Source organism: Pseudonaja textilis, chromosome Z, assembly GCF_049901715.1.
Source record: "Pseudonaja textilis isolate UNSWEBS1 chromosome Z, rPseTex1.2, whole genome shotgun sequence".
Taxonomy (NCBI): Eukaryota; Metazoa; Chordata; class Lepidosauria; order Squamata; family Elapidae; genus Pseudonaja; species Pseudonaja textilis.
Window position 1 is genome coordinate 91,231,466 of NC_142008.1, and position 19,139 is coordinate 91,250,604.

Here is a 19,139-nt window from a genome sequence, read left to right on the forward strand (position 1 = left end):
ATCTCATGATGGCATGATATATTGTTACTTTTTAAAGGAAAGGTAGTATCACCTGTGACAATAGAAAAATTAAGTCATCTTGAAAGTATTATAGAAGGAATGGGTGACTTGTAGGATTCATATTCAAGCCCTTTCTTTCATTTTAGCAAAACTGCCATCTGCAGCATTTCTTAGTCTTCTAAAAAAGTGTGACGCTTAACCTCTAACTGGCTTGCCACAACAAAACAACAGCAGCCTCAACTCCCAAAATGAAAAAAAAAATGTAGTCATGTTTTCTAAAGTGACAGCATTCATTCACTCATTTAACTTGTATGAATACACAATTCATAGAGGTACACAAACACATATAAATCAGTTACCAATCAATCACAAAATATTATCAAAGTAGCAGAAGAAATTGGCAACCAAACATGCTAACATATCACTTGCTTCTATGGTAGAAAGGGGCTGCCTCATTACTCTGCCCCAAGGAAACAACCAGACCTTAAGAGCCTTACAGAAGATTGTAGGCTTGGAGTCATGAATCTTAAGGGGAAACTGTCTTGACAGATAAGAATACAGATCTCGTTCACACTCACCGTGGCCCATAGCTCCTCAAAATATTCTTTTGAAAGCAAGAACTTATGGGAGCAAAAAGTTGGATATGTATGTTTATATTTCCTTGTTTATATACCTTTCTGTGAAAGCTGGATGGTCCTGTCATTCTCCTAAAAGAGACATGTGAAAGTGTGCAATTTGGCATCATTTCAACCAAAAATAATGTTGGCCACTAGAATAACCAGGGGGGAGGGGTCATTTTAGATGTGTGTGTGTGAACACTTAAGTTTCACTCCTTTTTCTGTTTAGAGATCCTGCCACAAATACCCCACCCCTACAACCTGAACAGCTTGAAGTCTTTATGCACCTGAAAGATTTAACAGGTACGTACAAGAAGATTTCAGGACAGTTTGAGGCCTTGTGATAAGGGCAATGTACCAGTGCTTGTAATAAATAGCAGCATATCCACTTGGTCCCTGCCTCTGATCAAATGATCGTTCCTCTGTAATGAAGTCAATACCAATCCTTTAAAAAAAGTAGCAATCACAGTTCTCCATTGAATGGATCTGTCTTGGTGTTTTCTCAGGCTTTCTATACATTGAATCCTGGCCAGAGGCTCTCTTGGACCTGAGCCCTTTCCAGAACCTTCAGGTGATCCGAGGGCGGGCACTTTACAAGTAAGTTGTCTCGAGTGTTTTAACAACGGTGAGATCTATGTTAAATTGTCGGTATCTGAGCAATTGCAATGGGTTCTTTTTTTAAAAAAAATCACCAATTACTAGATTACCCAGACTTATTTGACCAAATTGCTGAAAATTTGGACAACTGATTAGGTTTTGTATCTTGGCTGGGGAAGAGGGAAACCTTTTATTATAACAAAGAAAGATTACAGATAAAAGAAAAAGACATTTAAATTATAAATGCCCACAGCTGCTATAGAATAATAAAACTATTTTCTATTTATTTCCTATAAGCTCTTTATTTTAACCTCTCAGAGAATTAGGAAGACAGTCTATCTTCATGACCTATTTCTCTAGCTTAGTGGTATAGATTTAACAGAAGTAATGGCTATTTTTGTCACTGGAATTTTGCTCGTTTTTAACTGGGAAATCTATTTCATGTGGCAGTGGAGCTTATTCACTAACGCTGCAAAACCTCAACATATCCTGGTTGGGCCTGCGTTCACTGCAAGAAATCAGTAGTGGCATGGTCCTTATCCACCACAATCCCAACCTTTGCTTCATCCAAAATGTTCCTTGGGGCAACATCTTCAGAAACCCTCGGCAGAAGCTATTCCACAATGACAACAATTCACCTGAGCAATGCGGTAAGCATGTGTGAAGCCCATTTGCATTAATGTGTGTGTGGCCCCCACTCCTCATTCTTTGTAAGTGTGAAAATGTCCTATAAACCTGATACGTTGGTGGAAAGGACATAAAATAGAATCCCATGTGAGATTTTCCTGCAATATTGTGACCTCAGAGGAAGGTTGCTTGGCATATCTTTGGTTTGGGCAGGTTGTAATACCATATTTCCCCCCAAATAAGACTAGGTCTTACTTTCTTTTGACACCCCCCCAAAACAGCTAGGTCTTATTTTGTGGGGGGCACCAGCCCCTCGCACCTTCTTGCCTAACAGTGTAACCAGCAGCTTGTTCTGTGAAACAGATGATCTGCGGGTGCATTCCTGCTGCCGTCTCCAGCGATTGTGGCTGCAAAAGCAGCAGGAGCCCCCACAGGCCTCCGCAAAAACAATTGATCTGCTTCTGTGCTCCTGCAGCCAGCTCCAATGGCCCTTTTGCAGCTGCAATCTGCAGGCGCCCTCCTTCCCTTGGTTCCTGCCCTTCATCTATTGTAACCCAACACAACTGTGGGCGGGGGAGGATGGGCAGTGTGAGCTCTAAATTGGGAGCCAGTCATCACTCCTCTCTTGCTCTTTGCCCGCCTTCTCCCCATCCCAAACACTTTGCTTTTGGGCTGCCTTGGGTGGGTGGGGGGAACGTGTGCGTGTGAAAAGAGAGGGAGGAGAGAGAGAGAGAGAGAGAGAGAGAGAGAGAGAATACTATCCAACATGGCGGTGATGTTCTCTCTCTCTCTCTCTCTCCCTCCTCCTCTCCCTCCTCTCTCCCTCCCTCTCCCTCATTCCCCCTCCCTCTCTCTCTCTCTCTCTCTCTCTCACACACACACACACACAGGTCCCTAACCCTCCCACCCCTCCCAAGGCAGCCACATCCATCTACTAATCTGCTTTCCAGCTCCATTCTCCATTTATTCACTCAACTAATATTCTTCCCTTTGTACAGGGGCACAAGGTGATATACCTAGTGCTCACTCTTCCTATTTGTCCCCATAAGAGCAAGCCTGTGAGGTAGATTCAGCCAAAAGAGAACCCAGCCCAAGTCATTCTATGACTGAAGATGGATTAGAGGCTGGGTTTCCCCGCTTATAGTGCAACGCATCATACACCACAACGATTCTCATACTGTAGCACCTGATGCAAGAACGCAGGTTAATTATACTGATTGGTTCCCTGAGTATAAAATTATGTGCTGTCCAACCTTTTTTTGCATCTCTTCTCTTTAGGTCTCCAAGGCCAAGTTTGCTATTCTTTGTGCATCCAGGGACATTGTTGGGGACCAGGGAAAAGTCAGTGTGTATCCTGCAGTGGCTTTCTCCGTGGGAAGGAATGCATTGAGAATTGCAATGTTCTGGATGGGTACGTGGCAAGGGGAGATGTGATTAGGTGGGGCTTTTCTGAGTTCTTACTGAGAAAATAATAAGTGGGGGGAGGGAGGATTTCGAAAGTATTAAATAGAAGGAAAACGTTTCAAGTCTCGCATTTTAATCTTGTCATTGAGTATAGAAGTGTAAGCTGCTCAAACTGGACACAATAGGAATAGCAATTGGTGTTAATAATAAATAAAATCTCAATAAAATGTAAGAGTGTGTTTGATTTCCCTTATCCTCAAACAAAAAGCAAAAATAATATCTTTAAAGTTTCAGTAGGTGGCACTGCGTAGCTTACTTTGGAAAGCCAAACAGAATTGGATCTGATTTAATATTTGGATTGACTGAAAAATCTAGAACTGGAAGTTTCAAAATGAAGTAAAAGAAGAAAGTATTGTGGGAAGAAGCAATAACAAATCACTTCATTTTTCATGCTCAGAAAACTGCCTGGGTCTGCCATTATAGGTCATCAAGAATCCTTATACCGAATGGGCTTTTTGCTGGAAAAAAAAAATCCCAAAATAATTATATGATTTATGGTTGAGGAGTTAAAAAGATGTGGACTAAGTGAGGGACTGAAGGGATTTGTGTAATGTCTAAGAGAAAAGAAAGATTATAAGTGTAATTTTTCTGTTGAAGAGAAAGTTGAAAATTATATTTCATAACTTCAGTTTCTTTTTTTCTTTGCACTTTTTCATTTTTGTTTAGATTTGTCTTTATTTCAGGTAAAATTCTTAACAAGTATAAATAAAAAGGAGTCAAATTTCACCTCATGGCAATTTACAGGTAGTCCTCAATTTATGACCACAATTGAGCCCAGAATTTATGTTGCTAAGTGAGAAATTTGTTAAGTGACATTTTGCCCCATTTTACAATTTTTCTTGCCACATTTGTTAAGCGAATCATTGCAATTGTTAAATTAACAGGGTTGTTAAGTGAATCTGGCTTCCCATTGACCTTGCTTGTCAGAAGATCACAAAAGGTGATTCCCATGACCCCCAGGACACTGAAACCATCATAACTGTGAACCTGTATCTGAATGTAAATCACATAACCACGAGGGTGCTGGAATGGTCGTAAGTGTGAAAAATAGTCATTAGTCACTTTTTTCAGTGCCGTTGTAACTTCAGTGGTCACTAAACAAATTGTTGTAAGTTGAGAACTACTTACTTGCACTTTTATCACGGTTGGGGTGCCTGATCCTGTGCCATTTATCAAATTTCTCTCTTTCCGTATTCTTTGAAGGTACATAGAAGTAAAATACCTATCACCAGTGAAATAATTAAATATTTTTAAATCATCCAACCCTGATTATAAAGTTATTTTTATTCTAATTCAGTGGATTACAAATTGAAAAACAAAATAATGTCGTTTGAGAATACTAGGAAGTCAAGAATTTGGACTGTCTAAACTTTGGCTTGCTTGGACTTTATAGGGATATCCGGGAATATGTTAATGGGACACAGTGCTTTCCATGTCATCCAGAGTGCATGCCCCAAAACGGGACTGAATCTTGCAATGGATCGGTAAGAAATATCTTGAAACTGCAATCATGTTCAGATATTATATTCTTGTTTCTTTTTCTATTATGTTTTTTTTAGCTTTTTGTGACTGGTTCACAGTGAAAAGAGTGTAAATATCCAGGCCTCCTTTCTGGGAATTAGAAACCTAAAATTGATGACCTATAGTGTTCAGTGCTATAGCACTTTTAAGAAAGAAGGCAAACAATAGTACAGAGCAAACAATCATAGATTATATAAGCTAACTTGAGTGAATTGATTTGGACAACTTCATCTTGAGAGAGTGCTATCCTTGAGATTAACTTGCTTTCTAGCAACTATCTGCAGTGTTACCAAATCTGAAGTATACAACTATGTCCTTCATATGTATGTAATAAATTGTGTAACCACTGCTATTTTTCCTGAGGTAAATTTGCAACATACCCTGTGACTCTAAATGCCTAGATGCCTATCAAACAGCTGGTTTTCACTGCTCTGTAGGTTATGTCCATCTAAGGTCACGTCAGCAACTAGACAGCTTCTACAACGAAATAACAAGAACATCATTCAGTATTGAAACATATTCAATATCCAACAAAATTTATGAAATGGATGAAAGGAGAGTTGTTGTTTTTGTTTAATTGAGACTCTTTCATACCATACTTCTCCCCGTTCTAGGAGGCAGATCAGTGTGTAGCTTGTGCCCATTACAAAGATGGACTGTCCTGCGTAGAGCGGTGTCCCAGTGGTGTGAAGCTTGATGGCTCTTTCATACCTGTTTGGAAGTACCCTGATGAAGACAATGTCTGTCAGCTCTGCCCAGTCAACTGTACCCTTTCGTAAGTAGCCCAGGGATGGGAAGATCAGAGCAAGAAACAGCAGGATTCTGACTACTTTCTGATAAAAAGTGGACAGTGTAATGCAAAAAAAAAAGAAAAAAAGATCAGCTTTTATTCTAAAGACACTGCAAAAGCAAATTACAGTTTAAAGAATAATTTTAAAATGAGAGTCTCACTGATAGCTATTTCCCTTTGTTGTTGAAATTGCAACTAATTAGAGTTAATCTTTTAAAAGAATATTCTCTTCCCCTTTTGTTTTTTTTCAATTTTGGGTCAAGCTATTCAAGCATGACTGGAACAGTAAGAAGGGTTTATTTGTTTTTATTTTTTATGATAACAAAACTTTTAAGTTCTAACTTACATTAATGCATAAATGGAATGAGATAAGAGAGGCCTGAGTTATTTATTGGGTTGCCTTGCTTTGGATTTAACGTGGAGGGATGAGGAGAGGGGTGATCTGGACTCTCTTTCACTCTGGATTCACTTCACTTCTGAGACAGTATTGATTGTGCTTGTGAGTGACCTCTAGAAGGCTTGGGACAGGGGTGGTGCAACCATCCTGGTCCTCCCTGAATTTTACTGCCTTTCAATACCAACAACTTTAGTTTCCAAATGAAAAAAAAAACTCTACATTCTTAAATTTATGTGAAAATTCTTTTGCTGCGGATTGAAGGAGATTTTTTAAAAAAATTTGGAATTAAGCAGCAGGAGGGTGATTAGAGTGCTGATTCTGGAAAGTTATAAATGCAATAAGGGGGGCAGATTGACTGGAAATAAGATTTTGAAGCTAATTACAAAAATCCTGTGGCTTGTTCAGAATTGTAATAAAATATATATAATATAAAACATAAGAGTTGGGATACATTCAGAGATGTATCTGCCTTGAAAATAGTCCATGTTGCACTGTATAGCACTGTCAAACATGGGCATAAAAAGTACTTTATGCCATTTTGTATTATGCATTAATTGTTTTATGATAATGTTTATGTAATGAAATGTTTTATAAAACTTGCCAAATTTGAATTCCACAGAAGTCAGGGACCCCAGAGTTTGAATAAATTAGTTCATCTGAAGTATTTACTTTCAAAAATTGTTGCCTTATAATGCACCATTTTCCCCAGCTAAAAGTTACCTGAATGAGAGCTTTAGTAATACATAGATATGATTATTTTTTCTAATATTTTGATGATTTGAATTAAATGACAAGGCTTTAAAGATTTGTTTATAGGTAAAATGTGAGAAAAAGATATTTTTTTATTGTATGTTTAGAAAAAAATATAAGTTATGATGTTAACATTGAAGAGAATTATAAGATATTATGTTAAAATTGAACTTGCAAAGGAGTTTCTAATAAATTAATTTGTGGGAGATCATTTGAAGGGATTAAAGATCAATTTTTTCTATATGTTGTTTCAGGTAGCAATAGAATTTTTATTGATTAAATTTGAACAAAGCAGTTTGTGTGTGTGTGTGTGTATGTGTGTGTGTGTGAGAGAGAGAGAGAGAGAGAGATGAAGTTTAGCATTTGCTAATTGATAAAAAGTGAAACATGAGTTGAAAAGATTTTTGGATAAAATGTTACAGAAGTGGGGTTATTGAAATGGTACTTAACTTGATGAAGGAAAAGAAGCAATTTCTTTATATATTTTTCCTTTATAGTTTTCCTTTCACCTTTTGTTCTGTCTGCATGCTATTGGGAATAGGAGTTGAGATTTCTCAAGGACTAGGTTTCTCTCCTTTTTAACATTTATATGAAGCTTCTGGATAAAGTCATTCACATTCATAGTATGTGGTATCCTCAGCATACATCTTTAACCCTGCCCTGACATATGACACGGTTATTGTGCTGACCAAGGGCCTAGAGGTTATGAGGGTCTGCATGGGGAGGAACTGACTTTGACTCAATGTTGACAAGACTTAGTGGCTTTACATTTTCAGCCCTCCAGGGTTTGTTAATATGTCATCTTTGACTCTGACAGGATTGCACTTCCCTGGACTGAGTTGATACGTAATTTGATCCTCCTGGGCTCATGGCTCCTAAAAGAGCAGATGACAACCATGGCTGGGGGAGCCTGCACAGATCTCTTTTCTGAATCACAGTCACTAAGGGCCTTGGTCATTTCCTGTTTGGATTAATCAATCAATCAACCAGTCAATCAAATATATATAGCTACCTGTCTCCCCCAAAGGAATTATTGCAACATGTTGTACATTAGGCTGCCCTTGAAGGACCATCTGAAAGCTATAACTAGACCAGAATGCAGCAGCATCAGTGGTGTGATCTGTTGTATTTCGAAGGAAGGAGAGGCTTAGACCAGGGCATGCAATTAACAAGTTTATTGAAGGAACAGTGGTTGTCGCGTCTGCCAGCCAACGGGCAGACTAGCTAGCGAACAACGGCTGGCTTGGCTTGACAGCCGGCTTTATATAGCCGGCTGTCAAACGGCGCCAGCCAATAGGAACGGTTGTTGAACCTACTTAAAGAGCGGACCCGGTTGGAGCCCCAACCGGTTCCCAAGACATAACACCCCTTCCCCCTAGATGGGAACACATATAGTCTTTGAGATACGCCGGTGGTCTGTGTTGGCGACCCGAGCGACGTAACTCAGGAGAGTCATTGGGCGAAGACAAGTTCGCAGACCCCTGGTCAGGGTACGAGGGGGCGAACAGGGCTCGGCGCAGGAACTGGAGCCAGGAAAAGTCTCTGCCTTCGCTGGGGATAAGCGGTGGTGCTCCCGGCTGGCAGTCCCGGTCTACTGCCTGCTCCCTCTGCTCCGTTGGTGAAGGGTGACCACTCTGGGGATCACTAGCTGGACCTTGGAGTGGCGCCCGCGACTCATCTGGTGGAGACGGGTCTGGGCGGTCAGGCTGCTCCGTCGTCTCCGCAGCTGGTCCAGGTGTCTTCGCCACACACAACCGTCTTCAAGTTGGACCCGATAAGATCTCGGACCTGTGACAGCCACGACCTTCCCGGCCACCCACAGTGGGTCCCCCGCGTAGTTCCTAGCAAACACTAGGTCCTGAACTGCGAAATTCCTGGCCAGACTGTCAGACCCCAAAGGGAGTCTGGACAGTAGTGGGGGTGCAGCCTGTCTAAGGTAGTCCTCAGGCGTCTCCCCATCAGCAGCTCAGCCGGGGATTTGTTCGTAACTGTGCACGGTGTGGTATGCTGGCTTAGGAGGAATTGAGACAGTTTAGAATGCCAATCCACTTGGCCGAACCTGGCTAACGCCTCCTTGGCTGATCTGACTGCCCTTTCAGCCAACCCGTTGCTGGCGGGGTGGAAGGGTGCCGTGAGGACGTGTCTGATGCCTAGATTGGTGACATACCTACTAAATTCGTTCGAGGTGAACTGGGGGCCATTATCGGAGACCAGTGTGTCAGGGAGTCCGTGAGTTACGAAAAGGTGAGTCAGGGCTTTAACAACTGCCTGTGTGGTGGTCGTGGGAAGTAAGGCCACATCTATCCATTTTGAATAGGCGTCCCACGACCACCAAGAAGGTCTTGCCGTGCATTGGCCCGGCCAGGTCGATGTGAAGCCGTGACCACGGGGCATTGGCACTTTCCCACTTTGTGGGTGTGGCGGTTGACGGGACTGCCCTAGATTCCTGACAGGGTCGACACGAGCTCACCCACTTGGCGATCTGATCGTCCATCCCGGGCCACCAGACGTAACCGAGCTAACGCCTTCATCCGCACGATTCCTGGATGGCCCTCGTGCAGCATCTTCAAGACGGGTATGCGAAGGGTGGTTGGTATGACCACTCTGGTACCCCACAATAGGCATCCCTGCAACTTAGAGAGCTCTAGCTGGCGAGTTTTAAATGGGGCAAAATCAACTGAATAGTTAGTTTCCGGCCACCCCCTCCCTACCCAGTCCAGAACCTGGGCGATTGTTCTGTCCTTCTTGGAATGTGATGCTATGTCGTCTGCAGTCACCGGCAGCTTGAGTTCGTTTACATCAAAAATGGCATGCACAGGAGCTGGGTCCTCGACTGGGGCTGGCAAGGGCAGCGGCTGAGGGCATCAGCGTGGTTTAGATTTTTTCCGGGACGATAGACCAGTTTGTGCAGGTAAGCCGCCAGGAATAAGGTCCACCTGGTCATTCTAGGCGACAATATCTGCGGGGTTTGCTTTTCCCCTGATAATAATCCTAAAAGCGGCTTGTGATCAGTAATAAGTTGAATTGTGTCCGAATAGAAATTCGTGGAATTTTTGACTGCTGCTACTGCAGCCAAGGCCTCCTTATCAACCTGGCTGTAATTACGCTCAGTCGCTGAAAGGGTTCTTGAAAGAAGGCAATTGGTGCCTCGGAGCCATTGGGGAGCCTGTGACTTAAGACAGCTCCTATCCCAAAGGGGATGCGTCTGCGGCTGGGACCAAAGGAAGGCGTTGGTCAAATTGTATTAAGACAGCCTCAGAGGTGAGTAGAGATTTGACTGCCACAAATGCTTGGTTTTCTTTGGGTCCCCAGTGCCATGGTGTGTTTCTGTCTAAGAGTCTGTGCAATGGCTCAGCAACTGACGCCTTGTGTGGGAGAAATGAAGCGTAGAAGTTCAATAACCCCAGGAAGGCTTGTAACTCGGTTTTGTTGGTAGGCGTGGGTGCCTCGTGGATGGCCTTGACTTTCGATTCCACCGGGTGGATGCCTGAGGCGTCTAGCCTGTAGCCTAGAAAGTCCACCTGTCTAGTGGCGATGGTACACTTCTCCCGTTTTAGTTTGAGGCCATGCTGCCTGAACTTCTCTAATACTGCCCTGACTCTCTGGATGAGTTGGGGTCTGTCCCTGGCTGTGACTAAGATGTCATCGAAATATGGCACTACGCGGGGAGACCTTGGAGGATTCGCTCCATCAGTGATTGGAAAATACCTGGGGCTACACTTACGCCAAACTGGAGATGCTTACATCTGAATGCCCCTCTGTGTGTAACTATGGTCTGTAAGTCAGCTGTTTGGTTATCCACGGGGAACTGTTGGTATGCCTGTGACATGTCCAGTTTGGCAAAAATGGTGCCAGGTTCGAATGTGTGTAACAGGTGCTGAATGACTGGGACTGGGTATGCGCTAACCTGTAGATAATGGTTGATTGACGTCTTGTAGTCAGCACAAATTCTTAGATTACCGTCTTTTTTAGCGGGGTGACTATTGGGGTCTCCCACTTAGCGAAATCTGTGGGTTCTATCACCCCTTGTTTTAGTAGTTTGTCTAGTTCCGCGTCCAATTTGGGGCGGATGGCGAAAGGTACTCTACGTGGTTTTAAGCGAACGGGGACTGCCTGTGGGTCTACTGAGAAGGAGATGGGAGTGCCCTTATAGCAGCCTAACTCACTACTAAAAACGTCAGAGAAGTCTGTGAATAAGGAGTCAACATCAGAAGTTGAGACAGCATGGACTCCTTTTATACTAAGGCCGAGAGAGGGGAACCAATCCAACCCCAAAAGACTAGGGAGGGCGCCATTAACAACCACTAAAGGCAAATGGCCTTTAAAGGTTTGGAATTTCACGAGAAACTTGCCTTTCCGAGGGCCAGGGGATGTTCTTTCCTTGGTAGTCTCTCAAGGTGAGATGGCACTTTGAAGCTGGTTCTTTGTCAGTCTGGGCTGGATCTTCTTAAGCGTGTCCCAAGATATGATTGAGAGCGCTGACCCCGTGTCTACCTCCATGCGGCAGGGATTACCTTCTAGTAAGACAGAAAGTGTAATTTTATTGGGGTGTAAAGTGTGTGGTTGGCTTGGTAACAAGTATGGCATTTTTCTACTTGCCTTGGGGGAACAGGAGAGGAAAGAGATCTATGTGGAGAGGTGTGCGCTGCCTGGCAGACTCTTGCGAGGGTGACCTTTCTTGTGGCAGTTGTGGCAGGTGGCGTTTCTGAACCTGCAAGATGCCCGGAATGGGAACCTCCACAGGTCAGGCATAAAAGAGTTTGTTTTGGGCCACTGTTGTTTCTTGGCCTCGCTCCTACCTGCGGCTGTCTCGTTGGTTTGAGGCGATGCACATCAGAGTATTCTGCAGGGTCATCCTCACTAACCGCTTCTTCAGAGTGTACGGAGGAAGTGCTGGGTCTGGGAGCGGTGCCCTGGATCTCAGCTGCGGACTGTGCTGCAAGTTCTGCAGCTAAGGCTTCTTCAACTGCCTGGGGAGGTTGAGGTCTCTTCTAGCCAGCAAACGCCTCTGGAGTTTTAGATCCCTCACCCCACAGACGCAGGTTGGTCGAGGCAGCATGTCGTCCAAATAGTTCTTGAACTCACATTGTAGAGCTGCTGTCCTCAGGGCTGCCATATATTGATTTATGGATTCCCCCTCGGCTTGCTTCCTCATCCTAAAGGCGGCGCCTAGCAATCTGAGACGGTTTTGGTGAGTAGTGGTTAGATAGCGTTTCCACCAACTCTGCCCATGGGACATTCCCGATTTCTTGTGGGGCCAGGAGTGCTGTGGCGGTGTCGTATACTACAGCCCCACAGTAGCTGAGGAAGTAGGATTTCTTCCTCTGCTCCGAAGCTTCAGCCAGTCCAATGGCATCGATAAAGTGGTTGAAGCGATTCTTATACGAATCCCACTTTTCCTCATCAGGTCTGAAAGGGGGAATACTGAATTGACATTCATTTTGGACCCCTCAGTCTCTTTGTAGACTGGTCTACCTCACTGGGAGCTCGTTGTCTTGGATTGATGCTGCTTGAGGGCGTTGGCGGCTGTGGCTACAGTGCCCTATTCTCACTCAAGGACTTCGGCTTTTCTGAGGCGCTTGAATTTTCGTGCTCTTTGCGAGCATTAGGCGGCTGTGCCTGTGGTGCTGTACTGACAGCGCTTTAAAATTGAGCCCTTTTTCTTATTATAATTATTTTTTTCTTTTTTTTTTGGCGAGGCGGCTGAGGCGCTCGCAATTTCACTTGGAGACTTCACTTAGTGACAGCTACTGTAATTAGTGCCCTTTTGTGATCGAGGCGGCTGAGGCTCTCAGCGCCGTAGCTAACCTCTAGAGGCTGCAGCTCAGTGACAGCCGTTAGAATTTTCGCGCCCTTTTTTTCCGCGCGTGCGGCGGCTGCGGCTTCAGCGCCCGACTTTCACTATCCGTGGTGCTCTAACCGTCGCGACTTTCACTGACAGCGCCCGGCCTTCTCTAACCGCGGCAGATCTAACCTAAGCGGTTCTAACACTTTCACTTCGCGATGACAGGCTGCTGGGTCCGAGGCTCAGTAAGCAAACGGCAAGCGGCTGCGGCTTCCGATGACAGGCTCCTGTTCCTTGGGAAAATGCTCCTGGCTAGCCTTCAGATCCCATCCTCGTCGCCAGTGTTGTATTTCGAAGGAAGGAGAGGCTTAGACCAGGGCATGCAATTAACAAGTTTATTGAAGGAACAGTGGTTGTCGCGTCTGCCAGCCAACGGGCAGACTAGCTAGCGAACAACGGCTGGCTTGGCTTGACAGCCGGCTTTATATAGCCGGCTGTCAAACGGCGCCAGCCAATAGGAACGGTTGTTGAACCTACTTAAAGAGCGGACCGGTTGGAGCCCCAACCGGTTCCCAAGACATAACACCTATGTTATTCCTCTGTTGCAAACGGGCTTCCAGTTTCTTTCTGGGTAAAATTCAAGGTGCTACTCATTATCTTTAAAATCCTACATGGTACAGAATCAAGTATTAAGATGATTTCTTACTGAGCTTATCTTCTTGTCCCATTAGATTGGATAGGAGGGACTCACTGGAGTTCCTGTCTCTGAAATACCATCCTCTGTACACTGTGGGACCTAGGAACCATATGGTACCTTTTCTGTGGCTGCCCCTGCCATATGGAACACACCCCAGGAATCAGCAGGCGGCCACCCAGAATTCCATTAAAATATGTTTCTTTACCCAGCCATTAAGGTGGAGTTGTGGGGCATCAGGTTTTAAAAAATTTTTTTAAATGTTTTAATGGTTTTAAATTTTTATTGTTTTGAACCATTGAGAATTAGTTTAAGATGGGCGGTCCTACATATCTTTAAGAAAATAAAATATTAAACTGGAACTGAATTGCAGAAAAGGTTAAAGTGTAACTTGTTCTGTGTTTTGAGAGTTCGTTAATAACTGAACTTTGAAATTACTATTGCCTTCCTCTTCAGATAACAGTCTAATCTGGTTTCTCTTATCACATTTTGATTTTTGCTGCCTCATTTTATTTCAGGTAAAAATAAGTTCTTAGTAGGGAGAGTATGAACATCTATTTTTTATTTCATTGTGGTTCCTAGACAAAAACTGTAATTCAGTTTTTTTAAATAAAAGTTTTATTTAAGTTTTCACAAAACACAAATACAAATAAAATATCTTTTTTTGAGAACAGCGTGGCCCCAGGTTATCACTTCTCCTTAGACATAAACTCAATACATATTTATCTTATACATTCTACTCCATATCTTATAACTATTTTTGCAAATTTTTTGATAGCTTTTTCCCTTTCTTTACTTCCTATAGCCTTATTTTAAATTACCTCATTCCTTTCTTAATTCAATTACATATCTTTTTCTAATTATTAAAATCTTTCTAATCAATGTTTTTATACTTTTGTCTGTCCTATTTAAAATTTCATATTATCTTTTCTCATAAAACAAATTTTCTCCTGTAATTACTAGACTGGAGTGTAACACCTTTGTATTTTTTTTCAAATCTTATTTAAAAATTTAAGTTACACCTTTACAGTTATAACATTCATTTTCTAACCTCTATTTCATAACACATACCTATTTTCAATCGAATTCTGCTTGGTACATTCCCTTAAAAATACACACTAAATTCTTAAAAGAAAAAGTATGTATGTATATGTGTGTGTGTATATATATATATATATATATATATATATGTGTGTGTGTGTGTGTGTGTGTGTGTGTGTGTGTGTGTGTGTGTGTGTGTGTATCTGTGTATATATGTATAACAATAGTAAATGGAATAATTATTCTATTCAAGTATAGCTCTGCCATTAATATTAATAACAATCTTTTACATTTCTATTTCTTTTAACAAACATTACCTAGTAATATCAGTTGTCTTTCACTTTAATCATCTATATTTCATGTTTTATGTATTACTGTCTTTAAATAAAAAAACCAAACAATAGTTATTAGCAGTAGTCAATAAAGTTATTATTCTTATTCAAGTTCATCTTGTCAACTGATAAAAATCTTCCATGTTTCTTTTCAATTTTTTTAAATGTTCTTTTTAAATCATTGAGAGCCTTATTCTCTTTACAAACAAATATTCCACTACACATCAATAGAAATTTTTTCTATCACTTTAATCATCTAACATATTTTCTAACCCTTTTCTATTTCTAATATAACAATGCTATCCCATATACCCTTGCAGAATCCTCTCCTTAAGTTAAATTTTAACCATTGTCTCTGTGTCTTTTAAATAGGTTTGTACCTTTAATTCTTGTACGCTTTTCCTGTACCTCTATATCTTGTTTCTGTCCTTTGTAGCTTCTTTTCCTTTCCCTCTTCCCTCTCTTCTTCTCTCTCCCTTTTTATTCTCTTTTCTATCTGATTCTCCCTTCTGTGATCCTCCCTTCTGCTTCTTCCTGATATTATGATTACTTTTCAAATTACTCTTTTTTTTAGTTGTTGTTTCAGTGCTTAAGTTTTTAACTCCCTTTCCCCCCTTTCCCTTTTTTTACCCCGCTTAAAATTGCTTGGTCATTAAAGATGACTTCTTCGTTGTCCCACCCTTCTTGTTCTGCCAGCGTTTCTTGTTGTTTTTCATAGTTCAAGATCTCCATTTCTAAAAATTGAAATACGAAGCCAAAAGATTCTCTTCCATCTTGTGCTTCTTCTTTTTGTTCTTTAAGTCTCATTTTTAACTCTTCAAGGAGTGATGCCATTTTAAAAAAATTTAAACAACCCCCAGTTGATTTTATTTTATTTCATTAGGATCCTCCATCCAAAGTTCCAGGAATCATCCAATAATCCAAAACTGTTTCTTGCTTCTTTTCTCACTTTCTCTTTCCAGGGGCTTTGTTATCTTGTAACAAAGTTTCAACTACAATGTATCTTTTGCAAGCCTTGTTAAAATTCCACTATCATTTTTTTTTTTAAGTTCCAGGTGGTCTCCTCCATTTTCCAGGTCCACCCTCTTTTTTCCTTTTTCCCTCCACTGCTTTCTTTCTTTTTTTAAAGAAAGTTTTTAAATTATCCAAGAATCTTTATCCCTTTGACACGTTATTTTCAGCTAGAAATAGCCTATTAATCTCAAAGTGGATTAGTATCAATTTCTTATTCAAATCTCTTGTTAATGTTCCAAGTCAGTTAAAACTGTCAGTGTTAGAGGAGAAAAAGCCAATTCCGTTTCCTTTCCCTTTCTCTTTTGCAGCTTAAAATCTTTTTTAGGAATAGTATTAGCCTTTAAAATTCAGGTTCCAGGTACCTTAAATAGATGTTCTCCATTCAACCTGGTCAGTCAAACTTTCTCCTTTAAACTTCCTCCTGCACAATCTTGTCCGGTCGGGTTCTTCTTTGAGGTGGCCATTTCTGACCACCGCTGCAATCACCTTTGGGAACGGGAGTAATGGCCAGCCGAGGAGGAGAGATGTGGCTCTCCTCAACCCCGCTTATGGCTCCCCCTTCTTCACCACCTCTACGGGGTGGCTTCAGCCCTGAAGCCAGGTGGCTCGGGGCGCTCCTGCGGCGAGCACAGATCAAAACCACGGATTGTGATTTCAGTCTGTCGCTGAAGAAGCCCAAACCGGAAGTCCCACAAAAACTGTAATTCTTATAATATGTATAGGACATAACCCGTCAGAAAATTACTTGCATAAGCTCCATTTCATTTGGTTCTTGCACAACTGCTATTCATTAAAACATCTTTTCTGAACTAAGATTCTGCCAAACCCTAGAGATCCAAATGAGATGGTAATTGAAATAGAAAAGAATAGTGTGTGCGTCTCTCTGTGTGTTTAATTGGCACTCTGCAGAGGTAGGGTTTGTAATGGTGTGATTTTTTTTACATTTTGAAACTGTTGCCTGCTGCTTTACACTCATTTCAAACATTGAAAACAAGGTTTCTGTAGGTTAGAAGTGAATTGAACTGGAAGGCCTTTGGATTTTTTGCAATTTTTATTCAGGGATTCTCTGAATAAAAGAATCTGGGAATTATTTTAAGAGTATTTCCAAAGTGAAAGCTTGAGAAAGACTGCACTAAATAAAACTTAGCTAGTGAATGTGACACCAGTTTTCTTTTTCCAGATGTGCACTAAGGGATGAATTTGGCTGCCCTGTGGATCAGAAGCCCAGGTATTTTTTTTTATATATAGTTTCTCTTATCTTGTTTTTCTATCATGAAATCAAAATAATATATCTAAAACCTATTGTTTGCAAAGGAGGAGTTTGCAAGTTTAAAATTTATTGGATTTTCTTAAGGACATCATGGAAGTGCCACCCTTTGGGAATGTTTTTTGATTTCTCAATGTTAGAATGTTGTGGTAGTGATTCATCAAGGCACAAATGAGGTCCTGTCTGCTTAATTACTGATTCTAGAAAAAGCCAGCCAATTTGCTAAGGCTTTGAAATAATAAATGAGCCCTCAGATTGGATAGTAGGAAGAACCTCAAGACCTCTAAAGAACCTCAAAACCTCTAAAGAAAATGTGACCCCCTAAAATTTGTTCCCTTTCTTCCAAGCTAGGCAAATTAATGGCTTTGATTTGGCAAGCATCAGTTTGATATGTTCAAAGTTTATTTAAGATAAATGTTAAAAATGTTTTACTTAGAGTCAATTAATGAGTTACGTTGCTAGAGGAGAATGGTGAGGTCTCCCCCACCATAATGTTCAAAGAGGCTGGGGTGGGTGGGGTAAGCCTGCTGTCTCATTTGGCAATGAATGAAATACCTCTGATCCATATATTGGTTTCTGTGCAGCTTCATTGTAATTTCAGTATGTCTACACACAGTTTGCTCTTTCCCTCTGAACGGAAGCATACTATGGAGAGACAGAAATCAGAGAAAGAAAAGTATCTATGTTGCAGAAGAAAGATGGGGATCTTATGTCTGAGAAGTGCTTAATCTTCCCAACGATTGTAGAGCCAAACAGAGAAACCAGTTGAATTACCACTATTGCCCACACACAGATAACAAGGTCACTGCAAGGAAGGAACGGTGACTTTGATTTTCCAGCTATTGTCAGTGATATTTGAAAAGTTTCTCAGCTTACTTGATTTGCTCCTAATCCTTTGGGCAAGTAAACTATCTCCAGATGGTTCCAACCAGAGGAATACTGATCACAGCTTGGCATTCCCTGTTTTAGATTACAGTTTATCCCTCTCTCTTTCCATCCTCTTTCCAGCCATGCTAGTTCAATCACTGCAGGTGTGGTAGGTGCTATCCTTGCCCTACTTCTGTTGATTCTCACTGTTATTTGCATCAGTCGACGGAAGCAGCAAGAGAGGAAGCATACCATGAGGCGTCTTCTGCAGGAAACTGAGGTATAGTTAGAAGTTGTGAACCTTTCCCACAGTAATGGAGTGAAAGCAAATCAAATAAAGCTCAAATTCACATAGTTAGTTCTCTGCTAACATCCATTCATCCAGCAACTGTTTGAAGTTACAATAGCAATGAAAACATGGACATGCAACTAGTCCTTGGTGTTCTGGTCATCACAGCTTTCTCTTAACCATGTGATCATGACCCAACTTTTGAACATCTGGCTCATGATTACAGTATGACCTTGACCACAAATCGTGGTTACGTGATCACTATTTGCAACCTTCCCTGGCTACTTCCCTTCCCACAAGCAAAGTCAAAGAGAGAAATTGGTAAGAAAGGTTGCAAGTTGCTCTGGTAAGTGTCTCCCACTGCTTTTTATCTCACCTACAGCACACCCTTTCCTGTGCATAGCCAAGTTCCCTGACCTCCTCATAACCCTCCTAAAACCTTCCTTGAGCCACACGCTGACCCTCCCGGCAGCCTTCTCTGGCCTACCCAAGGCACTGCCACTCTCTTTGCTTAACAACTCTACTTCTTCCTACTTAATGTCCCACACAGAACTGCAACCAGTAACTGGGAGTGCTGGGATTACAACCATTAAGCAATGTGATCATGTGGCATTATAACTGCATCACTTAGCAACAGCAACCCCAGCCCCAACTGCCTCATAACCCAAGCATTGATGTATGGAGTCATGGGAACAAATGCCAGAAGGACTTTATTTTTATAATCTGCTTTCAGGGGTATTAGAAAGTTGTGGCTTGCCATTGTTTAAACCAAAAAAGCTGATTCCTTATTGCCTAGATTCATAAAGCTGCTAACACAGACTGCAATAGAGTCAATCTGGTATAGTGGTTAAGATGCAGGCCTAGAACCAGGAGACTGAATTCTGTGAAAAATTGACCCTTTAGGCCAGTTACACTCTCCCAGTCCAATTCACCTCACGAGATGATTGTTGTGAGCAAAATAGGGGAAAGATATAATATTGGTATATTTGCCTTCTTGAATTGTATATGGAAAATTATGTGGGATAAAAATCTAACACAGGAAAAAAAAATCAGAAATGTTTTAATAATTCTGAAGGATACCCAGCAC

At 41.7% G+C, this 19,139-nt stretch overlaps 1 protein-coding gene across 1 annotated transcript in view; it reads left to right on the forward strand.

Moving 5' to 3' along the window:
* Positions 1-19,139, forward strand: part of ERBB2 (erb-b2 receptor tyrosine kinase 2) — a 77,667-nt gene that overhangs the window by 31,431 nt on the left and 27,097 nt on the right. Inside the window, exons 10-17 of the mRNA XM_026717573.2 lie at positions 847-920; positions 1,124-1,214; positions 1,665-1,864; positions 3,120-3,252; positions 4,699-4,789; positions 5,441-5,601; positions 16,810-16,857; positions 17,905-18,043. Coding sequence (XP_026573358.1) covers positions 847-920; positions 1,124-1,214; positions 1,665-1,864; positions 3,120-3,252; positions 4,699-4,789; positions 5,441-5,601; positions 16,810-16,857; positions 17,905-18,043 — 937 coding nt within the window. The remainder of the gene's footprint in view (positions 1-846; positions 921-1,123; positions 1,215-1,664; positions 1,865-3,119; positions 3,253-4,698; positions 4,790-5,440; positions 5,602-16,809; positions 16,858-17,904; positions 18,044-19,139) is intronic.